Below are 12,975 nucleotides of genomic sequence, written 5' to 3'. Positions count from 1 at the left end.
GCTGCTACATACACGTGTGGACATGTGTCATCTCGTTTGGGGTATTTTTTGTAGTCTAGAGGCTGTGTATTTCACAGATGTTGTTTTAAGATCTAAAACAACAAAACTTTTGTTGAATTACACCTTATCTTTGTCTTGCGTTCCCCTTGTTATGAGTCCACAGTACGCTTGTGTTTTTGTAAAATGTACTCAACATGCTAGGAAACAGATGTTTAAACATTACCTGTTACCTGATTCTCTGACCCGTGAAGATCCGGGTTTGAATAGGTCTTCAGCAACCCATGCTTGTCATAAGAGGCAACTAAAGGGATAGGTAGTCAGGCTCGCTGACTTGGTTGATGCATTGCATCGTATCCCAATTGCGTGGATCGACGCTCATGATGTCAATCACTGGATTGTCTGGTCCAGACTTTATTTTTTACAGACAGCCATCATATAGCTGGAATATTGCTGAGTGTGGCTTTAAACATGTTAAAGAACAAACAAACAAACAAAACACTCATTCAGTCCAGTTCCAAGAAGTTGAACAATCGTTATTGCTCGATGCTGTAAAAGACATATGAGTGAGTGAGTTTAGTTTTGTGGAACTTAAAGCACTATTCCAGTGATTTTTCTTGGATGGGAGGGGGCACACCGATAATGCACTGCACGATAAACCACAGTTGGGAATCTGAACTAGATTGTTAGATGACAAGTCTGTACGCTAACCACAAGGCTACCCCACACCTTAAAAGCCTGATATGAAGATATGATTTTAACTATGTGTTACAAATATCTATAATACTTATCGGTGATAATACCATATTCGACGTAATAAGCACCCTGCTCTAGTAAGCGCCCACAGCGATATTTGCTAATATTTTGGTTAGCGAACAATCCCAATTGGCACTCTTCCGATTGATCAATGTACACAAGACTTATTTCTTCGCGTATAATACGCACTCGTGTGTTATTTGCACCTTAATTATGGGCAATTAAATTCTGGAAAAATATATCTGTCATACATAAACATTTCAGGCTGTCAGCATAAACCACGAAATATAACTTTCAACTCTTTTCACCAAAATGATATTCGAATAAGAGCTCCCTGTTTCTAATTTTGAGAGCGCCCTGGGCGCTTATTACATCGAATACGGTACATTATTACTGACATAGCTGGAAGATATGACATGGTTGGTATGATATTACTAAGATAAGATGTTGTGATATATAGACATGAGAATATATCTCTTGATGAGGATTTCCTCATCTCTGAGCAAGAAAAAATGATAAGAAGCAAGCCTCTTGTAAACTGATATATGAAAACAGTGAGTCAGCGTGTGCCTTCTTTTCAGGTTTCTTTGGTCAGAATTAAATATTGCTTCTTCTTGTCAGGGATATATTTCATCGTCTCTGTTTCATTTGTCAGTAACATTTAAGTCAAATGGTGGTTTTCCTTCTGTAGCTTTCTGATATTACTTCCTGTTTTTGCTGATTGGTGCCAATAATTCAGCAGTTCCTCTGGAAAAATACGACTTTCTTGACATCTTTTCTATATTTATGATGGTATTGCTCAAATAAGACATGTTAAGTCATGGTGTACTGATGGCCCTTAGGGAATCCAGAACAGAAATCACGAATTTCGACAGTCTCCGATTCGGGGTGATTTCGGGATATTCGTGGTCGGTAAAGGGGGGCATTAGGGAATCCAGAACAGAGTCTCATTCCACTAAACAATCTAAGTACTATGTCTATCATGAGTCTATGAAGTATAGGGGTTATAACCATGTTAGCACAGGAACGGGAACGGGGCTGAGAATAGGTCTCCAGTATGTTATGGTACACTTTTATCCTCAGGGAATTCAGAATAGTTTTCCAGTAAGTTTCAGTTTTCTACTCTCTCTCTCTCTCTCTCTCTCTCTCTCTCTCTCTCTCTCTCTCTCTATATATATATATATATATATATATATATATATATATATATATATATATATATTCAGAACAGAATAGCTCCCCAGTAGGTTTTTAAGTAATATTACTAAGCTTTTCTGTAACCAAGGGGGGCGGTCGGGTAGCCGTGTGGTTAATGTGGTTGCTCATCACGCCGAAGACCCGTGTTTGATTCCCAACATGGGTACAATGTGTGAAGCCCATTTCTGGTTTCCCCCGCCGTGATATTTGCTGCAATATTGCTAAAAGTTTAAAACCTCACTCACTCACTCACTCACTCACTCACTGTCACCAGGCCTGATAATTTCTTGGGCTGGCACTACCTTACTGCTTATCACAAAACAAAATGCTAAATCTGATTGTGTAATTCCATCAGAACAAGCCAAGAATAGTTAAACACACAGTGGTTGATAGCACACCTTGAGTTTGCTGGACCACATGACTCAAAGTGGGTGGGCTCTTTCATGCCAAAAAAGGGGTAGCAGCATTTGCTTGTCACGCCAAAGACCCGGGTTTGATTCTCCACATGGGTACCATGCGTGAAGCCCATTTCTGGTGACCCCCATCGTGACATTGCTGGAATATTGCTGAAAGTGTAAAACCATACTGACCCACTCACTCATTCATGCGCAAGCAATGAAAAGTAATTATCGTGATATCCATACTGTGTTGTGACTTTATCATCGCGATATGTATCGATACATCATGTAGGTGTATTGTGATATCCATATTGATTAGTCATGTTATATTAAGCCTTTGTTTTAGAGTGAGTGAGTGAGTATGGTTTTACGCAGCTTTTGCAATATTCCTGCAATATCACGTCGGGGGACACCAGAAATGGGCTTAAATTAAACATTGTACCCATGTTGGGAATCGAACCCGGGTCTTCGGCATGACGAGCGAACGCTTTAACCACTAGGCTACCTGACTGCCCCCTTTGTTTTAGAATCTGAAATGAATTGTGATACGTGAGTGTGATGAAAACTGGCCATTGTTTATGATCTATTGTGAAGATAAACTGTGATATGACATGCATTGTTATACCCTGGTCTATAATCCCCTCAATTATTGTCAAAATGAGCTGTGATTTAAATTTGTTTTCAGTTTTCGAGCAGTAGAGAATAAACATTGCTTAATTCAAAACATTTTCCATAATAATTACTAGTCGAAATAATACTCCATCTACCCTGCTGTTTTCCATTCAGCAGTCTGTAAAAAACACAAGAATATAGATACTGTCATGCCTTAGCAATGTTGCTTATGAAGATTACTTGCCGATATTTATAGAGGTTGGTCAGTGGGTGCTTATTGGAGCAGGATGCTTAATATGGCGAATACAGTAATAAATACTGTTCAAAGTGACATCAAACCCAACTCACTCACTCACTCCCTCACTCACTCACCCAACTCACTCATTCACTCACAAATGCAAAATGTCCACTCACGGCAATGCATTCATTAAGCTGAAATGGGGAGCTTAAAATTTAAAATCGAGGGAAAGCGAAACCATTCACTTCACGATGTTGGAACAATGGGTGAAGAATATTGTTATGCAGGAAGACAGCTGTTGGTGACATAGACATCACTGTCTGTTTTATATATCTTTCCCACCTGTTGACCACAAGTATTTTTCAATACAGAAATCCATAAAGAAATATATTTAAGAAATGGCCTTAAATATAGTTAAGCTGATCCAATACTCCTCAATTCTGATGAGTTTAGTTAGCATTCAACATTTGCTGTAGTGAGTATGTCACACTTCAGACCTTTCAACAGTTTCCTGGTGTGAATCAAACTGATCTGTCTCTTGTCTTTTTTAAGAGAAATCTGTTGTTGTTTGAGAAGCAGTGAGTGTTAAATGAAGCATGGCGATAGCTGGCATGTGTATGCTGTAACTGGTAAGATATCTATAAATACATGCCAAGTCCATAATCAAAGGCCACAGGTTTGCTTCTCCTACTAAACAGTGGTAACAGCATTCGTATTCAACATTCACTGTAAACATTACATAATAGCTCCAAACAATTAACATGATTTGTGAGGAAGATATGATTTCAAATCTACTGAGTGACTTGGGTGTATTTGTAGTACACATGACTGACTTGGATGTAGAGTACATACGTAACTCGTGGCCTCCTATTACGTGAGTTCATCTATCTGAGAAAGAAAAAATACTGCCATTCAGGTTTGATTACCATATATGGACAGGATGTTGGTTTTATGAAGACTAATTACAGATGTGATGAGAATGTCAGTGTCGGATTTTAGTATCTATCTTAAATTAACTTGTTTGAAGGAGAAATCCATTTCCATCCAATCTAGGCAGAAACAAATACCTGTGTTTCAGGTAACATTACCATTGAAGCAGATGTGGACTTGCATGTTGGTTTCCTGAAGACTTCTTACAGATGTGATGAGACCTGTGCATTTTGGAACTACCGTATATGACCGTAGATAAGCCGAGCTATTAACTTGACCCTTGAAATATTAAAGAACATGATATGACCCGTATCATATATGACATATTATTAATTAACAGAATGGGCTTATTTAATAAAGAAATTTGCTGTCATATTTTGGCAATGATAAGAATGCTCCATTTCAAGTAACACTACACCTCATACACAGACATGGGTCTGTATGCTGCTTTCTTGAAGACTTGGTTTAGATGTGAGAGGGGCGATCGGGTAGCCAAGTGGTTAAAGCGTTCGCTCATCACACCAAAGACCTGGGTTCGATTCCCAACATGGGTACAATGTGTGAAGCCCGTTTGTGGTGTCCCCTGCCGTGATATTGCAGGAATATTGCTAAAAGACCAAACTCACTCACTCACTCAGATGTGAGAAACATCAGCGTCGCAGTATGTACACTTGAAGGCGTGACACTTTTTGTGGATAACATCGTCTTTATTGTTTATAACCTGATGAGGCAAGAAGTAACCTGAAAAGTCAATACAAACAATAAAGAATTTGTTATCCAATAAAGTTCCATGTCTTCATGTTCTCACAACCTCAAGATGCCTATGAACATTGATAAACAACATAGTATGTAGACTATTATAAATTCTGCCATGAATTTGGAAATTACTCAAATCTGATTGGTCAATCAGAGGATATTAAATCACAATAAGCCATCTGATTGAAACAACTGGTTTAACAGCTACTTTACCGCGTAAGGATATGCTTCTGCACTTTATTCTTGCCCCTAAAGAAGGCGGAGCTCATGAATTCTGTATCAGTGAGAACTTTTTATGTAGGGAGTTTTGTTGAAGTCTATCTTGATCCTGCAAATGAATGGCGAAGATTTTGACATGATACTATCCAATCTGGACAATTCTGGTGACTATAATAACACAAATGTCTTCAGAGATATGTCTTGGAAAAATCAGTTGAACAAACATGTAACAACATTTGCCGTCTGCTTCGCCTCTAGCTCACGGTTTCAAATTCAATTTAGTTGTGCTTAATCTACAGGTAACCTAGCTCTACACTGAAGACCCAGTAGGTTTATATCCTAATAATGTGGTAAAAAATGGGCTTATGACCATGATGACAGAAAAATGTTTACGATAGAAAAAAAATATTTTACAGGATATGCTTCTTCAAGGGGATGATAATATGCACCTCATACTTTATTGGATTAGCATTTTCCTTATTTCCAAATAATAGACGAGGCAAGAAATGTTTGGTTTCTCTTTGGGATGGAATCACATTTACGTCCTGTCCTTTACCAGCTCATGCCCAGTATTCTAGTATTTCCTGGTAATGGTGGATGGTTATTGGATATATAGCATGTATAGAGAGGTGTTAAAAAGGTTGATTGAGACATGTGCAGTTTTTGATATTAACGAGGGTCTTGGGGTCTTTGAGGTTTGCACTAATAGTATTTGGGAACCTCTAAATCTTTAGCTATCAGAATTAAGAAAATGGTTAGGATTCCTTATCCTTTACGCTTGATTTTGGAAACTATAAGAATCGAGAATAATTCTTGAATTCAAGGATCAAGAATTTTTATTGTACAGAACACCCTAATAGGGTAGGGTACAAACTCTCTACATATGGGAATAAATATAACTGTAAACATGAGAGGTAGATATACATAACATACATTATATATACTACTATATGTACTATGTGTGAAATATAATCAGGACCTCAGATATACAGCGGAGCGGTCGGGTAGCCTAGTGGTTAAAGTGTTCGCTTGCATGCCGAAGACCCAGGTTCGATTCCTGACATGGGTACAATGAGTGAAGCCCATTTCTTGTGTCCCCCGCCTTGATATTGCTGGAATATTGCTAAAAGCGGCGTAAAACCAAACTCACTCACTCACTCACTCAGATATACAGCACTTCAAAACCACATGATTTTTCAATTACGATTTTCAAATATTAACCTTGATTTAAAAAGTACATGTATGTACTTTATAAGCTACAGCCCAAATCCTTAAAGACTGCCATTAATTTGAAAAACATGCCTTTACAACCACCAGACCTCTTTTGGAATTCCTACCAACCCTGACCATGACACATGGCTCTTGTATCACAATACAACATGTATTGTTGTTGAATGTCTGGTGAAGGCATGCTGGCTTTGTTATGCATTATCAATGCAGTCTGTGTACCTACTGTAGCAGAATCAGTCGTATTGATCCCATCGACTCTTTCACCCCTACAGACTTGTCATATCGCCATCATCCAGCACAGGCGCGGGTAGTTTGTTAAGCTGATAATGATAGCAGGTTGTAAGACTTCTATCACCTGTATGTACAGCTAGACATAGTCCCGAGGATCCCTACTAGTTCTTGTAAGCCTCCATGTCCATTATTCTGCAAATTGTGGAAGTATAATTTCAGTTATTGTCTCGGCTGTTTCCTTTTCTCGTGTGAGAGTTTACAAATGATACATCTGCCAGATAGAGTTTCCCATTTCTTCAGCTACCTTCAACTAGGGATGAAATGATACAACACGACACACTTGCGAAAATAAATTATTTACTACTCATTTAATGACCACCCCTGTGTTTTTGTCAGTCAAATATTGCAAAAAGTGTTGTAGCTTTTCAAGTTCACAACTGAAAAGAGCTTCTACAAATTGTGTCTACAACTAGATTTTCCTTTGGAACCTGCTCTGAAATAATAATCAAGAAGTTTCCACTTGATTTGATGTAGATATGCGTATCGTGACACATATCATATAGTGACCTTGCTATATCGTTTCACCCCTGCCATCAGCTAGGTATTTGTAACCTTCATGAGGTATGCTGACAATCTCCTTGGCATACTGGTTGGAGTGTCTGACGGGAAGGTCGATGGTTCAATCCCTGGACGTGTCATACCAATAGACATTAGAAGATAGTACCTATTGTTACTCTGCCTGATGCTCGGCTCCAGTGGGGGTTTGATCCCCAGCCATACCAAAAGACTTTAACAGATGGTACTTGTTGTTACCCTGCCTTGTGCCCGGATACGAAAAGACTATAAGAGATGGTACTTCTGGTTGCCTTGCCTTGTGCTCGGCATTAATTAGCTAAAACAAGGACTTGTTGGCTCAGTGTCAGTATACTGCGTCTGAGTGGGTTATCCATGTTTAAATTCAGCATGTATCTCAGTGGCTGACACTATAAAACATTTGTCCGAACTAGTACAAGCAGCCACACACACATGCATGCACATTGCTATAGAAGTGCCTTAATCTGTGAGGCTCCATTTTACCTCACCTCATAGACCCGTGAAGATCCGGGATAGAATAGGTCTTCAGCAACCCATGCTTTCCGTAAAAAGTGACTGCTCGTCGTAAGAGGCAACTAACGGGATCGGGTGGTCAGGCTCGCTGACTAGGTTGATGCATATCATTGTATCCCAATTGTGTGGATCGATGCTCATGATGTCAATCACTGGATTGTCTGGTCCAGACTCGATTATTTACAGACCGCCGTAATATAGCTTGAATATTGCTGAGTGCGGCGTTAAACACAGCAAACAAACAAACAAACAAACCTCGTAAGATGTTTGTGAATGTACGGGCAGGACAAGTGTCTGTTGTCTGCATGTACGGGCAGGACAAGTGTCTGTTGTCTGCATGTACGGGCAGGACAAGTGTCTGTTGTCTGCATCATTATCAGTAGATTTTAGTGATACTGGCAGTGCTAACTACGAGAAATCTTTTATTGGTACTCCGGTTTAGTCCCAGACTGTACGGGTCTTAAACTGAGTAAGTATCACTAAGCTCGGCAGCGTGGAGATTCAAAGTTAGAATACATTCCCCAACCTGTGCTGTCAATAAGGGGCTGTATTTATGCATGTCATCGATCCGAATGGCGTGGATCGATGTTCATGATGTCAATCACTGGATTGTCCTGTCCAGACTCGATTATTTACAGACCGCCATCATATAACTAGAATATTGATGAGTGCGGCATTAAACAACAAACTCACTCACTCACTCAGGGCCCTTGGGTTACTTGGGGTTGAGGCCACACAAAATTTTATATTTCATGGATATATTCCAGCTTTTCCAGGCATGGTCGGTCTAAATGAAAATCAAATTAAATAGCTGTGTCAGTCTTATATGAAAGTCATTCTGCTGTTGAGTTAAAACTGCAGCTGGCTTCTTGAATCACTTAGAGTAATGTAGACAAGGAATTCATATATAACATTTTTTATTGTATAAGAGGGTCTATATTCCTAGCAGAAGGCATAATAAAAATCAATATTATTATGCTTAATTTACCGCGAACGAAAAATAAAAAAATGAGTGGCCTAAGGTGTTGGGTCGTAGCAACTATAAATCTGGTGTACAATGTGTAAAGCCCACATACAGCTGCAATATTGAAATAACACTGAAACAAAGTCTATCCACACACTCACAGCTTAATTCACACATCAGCATTCATCACTTACTGTATTACATGTATATTGTATAATTTGAAATATCTGCACTAATTACTGGCTTGTTCAAGCAAGTCAAACTCTCTCCCATGTTGAAGACGGTGCTCACCCAGTATGCGGGTGATATGGTGCATAACAGCCTTCAGCTAATACCTGGGGCTTTATTTCCCCATATCTCCCACCTCCGACAGGGCACTAAACCTATACAAGTACAATGAATGGCAATAACCAGTACCTTTTGGGTACTGCTTTGTTAGGATTTTTTAGATACGGAGTCGAAGAGAAACATTTGAGGATAAGACCACCTTCCTATTGCATGTGGTTTCAAATTGTTTCAAAGTCAGTTGTCACTCAGCCTGCTGTTCTGACAGTGGTACACAACAACCAGAGAGAAGGGGAGAGATTTTGTTTGTTTATATGGTAAATAATATCAGATACTGTATTAGACGTAATAAGCGCCCAGGGCACTCTCAAAATTAGAAATAGGGGGCTCTTATTAGAATATTATTTTGGTGAAAAAAATCAGATTTGAAAGATCGTAGATTTCGTGGTTTATGCTGACAGCCTGAAATGTTTATATACGACAGATGTATTTTTCCAGGATTTAATTGCCCATAATTAAGTCATATAACACATGAGTGGGTATTATACACGAATAAATAAGTCTTGTGGACATTGATCGGAAGGGGTGCTAATTGAGATTGTTCTCTAGCCAATATATTAGCAAATATCACCATGGGCGCTTATTAGAGCGTGGCGCTTATTAGGTCGAATACGGTATCTATTTTTCCCCTTTTTTTTTAGATGTAGAGAGATGAGAACAATATGATCAATATTCAGACTCGTAAATGATTAAAAATGATTTGTTGAGGTTATGCACGTGAAACTTCGTAAGCTTGCAGCCTTCGGAGAATGAATCAAATGAATTATCTGTAGTTCAAGACAAGCAGTGTTGACATGAGGCCATATCCACAGAGTTTCTGCAGGAGTAGAATCTTGCATTGACAAGATCTCACTGTTGGTCAGTTAAACGCTTTGAAGAAAATCTGTTGTGATAAAAACATGCTTTCCACAGCGTGTGAATGCACTGCAGTTTCTATGTGTTTGTTTGTGATTAGGGATGGGTGTTGGAGGTTGAAAGTGTATCACACTAATTTGCGATGCACAGGGTTGTATTGTGATACGTATCACAATATATTGTATAATTCTAAATTTTGAATTCAGAAGCAATCTGATACATTAAGGTTTGAACTGAAGTTCATAAATGGAACAAAACAAGATGCTGGTACACCATGTTTACTCAGTCAATAAATATGCAGCCATCTTGGGGTCGGGTAGCCTAGTGGTTAAAGCGTTCGCACATCATGCCGAAGACCCGGGTTCGATTCCCGACATGGGTACATTGTGTGAAGCCCATTTCTGGTGTCCCCCGCCGTGATATTGCTGGAATATTGCTAAAAGCGGCGTAAAACCATATTCACTCACTCACTCACTTGAGGCCCCGGGTTTAACTCCACAGCAGAATGACTTTCATATAAATAGATAAATGATAGATTAAGCTAATTTTTTTTGTTTATGTTTCGAACGACCTTGGAATAACTCCGTGAAACATAAAATTAATAAAGTGCAGCCTGATTATGTCACCAAAGATGTTGTTCATACAAGGTGCAGTGTTGCACCAGAAACCAACGATTGTGGGTCCAAATCCTGGATTCACTCTTATTATGTTTCTAGGTTTGTCAGCACCATGCTCGGGCTCATGGGTGGCTAAATAGAGAATCTCACCCGAGTGTCTTTTGATATAAAGTATATCAACACAAGTTGATAAAAGTGGAAAGACACGAGGGTGAGATTTTATTTATCATCCAACATCATTCTTCCAACTTTTTCAATTTGTAGACAGTATTAAGCGGTGTCTTAAGTGTAAAAAGTACTGCTAACAGCTTCAGTAGCAGAGCCATTAGTGATGTCATTTGATTGTGACGTCAAGGTAACCAGTGACGTCACAATGGTCTGCAAAGCATTTTGATGTAATTTCATTGCAGTGATATCTTGAGTGTAGATATCGCTTGATCTCATCCAAGCGATATCTCCTGTGGGAGCCAGTTTTGGATGGAAACAAATATGGCAGTTATTGACGTCAAGTGACCAAAGTTATTTACAGTAATAGTGCATGCAGCTACAGGGGTCTTGAGTCCGCAGACAGTGTACACTTTCAAACAACCCAAGCCCTCTATTGTGTTTAAAGCCTTTACTTGTCGCTGCAGGTATGTGACACTCCAAGCATCACTTTCGTGGTGATGATGACTATATTTATTAACAAATTATGACATTACAGTTACAGCCAGATGCCTTTTTTTATGTGGAAGTTAATACCAGATTTACACCATATCATTCACTGTGCAGAGTTGCATCCCTTGGGCGCGCCAGAAACCTATGATTGTGGGTTCGAATCCCGGTTCGCCCCGATTATGTTTCTAGGTTTGTCAGCACCATACCCGTGCTCGTGGGTTTCACCGAAGTGGTAAACGTCTGAGACCTGCACCTGCATGTAACTTGAGTCAACTTCAGTGTATGCATGACCACATTGTTTAATACATGTATATAAATACGTTTTGCGAGGCCTATGGCAAAAAATTCCCAATCGGATATTTTGTGCCTATCTCTTGAGACCTACAGTGGGTACCAGGGTAGGGTCGGGTAATTGGGGGTCGTCAGCTGAGGCAATCTAGACTTACCAAATCATTGGTCTCCTTTTTTCAACTTACTGTCATGAGTCTGGAAGACAGACTCACATTTATCACATCGGTAGTAACGAGTACCGATACGGTGCTGCCACACTGAGCTCATTTGTAGTCATTGGCATGTAAACATTAGACTAACTCATCGTCTATCCCGATATTGATTTATCAATAAATTGTTCATGTTGATACTGTATCAATAAAAAGAATTATGAATATCAGTACTAAATTAATAACTCACCACTTGTTAAACACTTCCTTTGTTTAAAACTACTGTGGTTAAGATGGACAATTAAAAGGCAGGAAATATGCTCAATTTTAAACTTTTTAAATTTTTATGATCAGCCTAGTTCATAATTTAGCATTAAGTTGATGAATTTGATAGGAAGTATTTATATATACATATAATTCATCAATGTATTGATATATCATGATACTATGATTCGATATGTCAGTACCAAACTTTCTAATCGTCTTATGAACTCATAATCAGATTTGAATTTATATATGAAAATTCAATGTAACAATAATGTTAATGATAAATTATGCAACATGTGAAAAAATAATCACTAAAATGACATGAACTCATTTGCCTCAATTTCCAGATGCTGCACATTATATGATGTCAAAGTAGTTGCCATGGCAACAGCATCACAAGACAGCATCCCCCGTCACCTGATGACTCCCCCAGGGCTTGTTCTGAAGGACTCCGGGGTGGAGGATGGCACCATAGGTAAGGACAAAATCATACATTAATGGAAGGGAAGTGAAGCTTGCAAGTCAAAAAACATTACTTAGAAGGTTTTGGCCCATGTAAATTTTAAGGTTATCTTATCACCCATCGTTGTTAACTAGCTTGGACTGCCTCCATGGTCTTTTGGATAGATGGAGAGCAGATGGTCAGTGGTTCCATCCCCAGCCACATCATACCAAAAGATGTTTAAAAATGGTATTTGTTGTTGCCCTGCCTGGTACTCGACATTAAGGGGATAAAACAAGGACTGTTTGACTGAGAAACAGTATACTGTGTCTGTGGGGGGTGTAAATGTTAAACTGCGGCATGGCATCTCGGGGGGGCTCCACTATAAAACAGGCTTCATCTGGACTAGTGAGTGAGTGAGTATAGTTTTACGCCGCTTTTAGCAATATTCCAGCAATATCACGGTGGGGTACACCAGAAATGGGCTTCACACATTGTACCCATGTCGGGAATTGAACCTGGGTCTTCGGCTTGACGAGCGAACGCTTTAACCACTAGGCTACCTGACCGCCCCTATCTGGACTAGTACAAGCAGACACAGACACAACGCAGACACACACACTCGCTGATACAGATACACACACAGCTGTAAAAGTGCATTAATCTTGGAGGTGACCTGATCTCACTCAAGCAGCTTGACCTGGAAATGGTGATGGT

General features: G+C 39.3%; 1 protein-coding gene across 2 annotated transcripts in view; it reads left to right on the top strand.

Moving 5' to 3' along the window:
* Positions 1-12,975, top strand: part of LOC139471157 (uncharacterized) — a 63,501-nt gene that overhangs the window by 24,902 nt on the left and 25,624 nt on the right. For both annotated transcript variants that reach the window (XM_071253424.1, XM_071253425.1), the window contains exon 2: positions 12,164-12,291. In XM_071253424.1, coding sequence (XP_071109525.1) covers positions 12,198-12,291 — 94 coding nt within the window. In that variant the 5' untranslated portion in view covers positions 12,164-12,197. The remainder of the gene's footprint in view (positions 1-12,163; positions 12,292-12,975) is intronic.

The sequence above is a fragment of the Haliotis cracherodii genome, unplaced genomic scaffold, assembly GCF_022045235.1.
Source record: "Haliotis cracherodii isolate W230 unplaced genomic scaffold, xgHalCrac1.p SCAF_22, whole genome shotgun sequence".
Classification (NCBI taxonomy): Eukaryota; Metazoa; Mollusca; class Gastropoda; order Lepetellida; family Haliotidae; genus Haliotis; species Haliotis cracherodii.
This window is presented reverse-complemented; position numbering and strand designations above follow the sequence as displayed.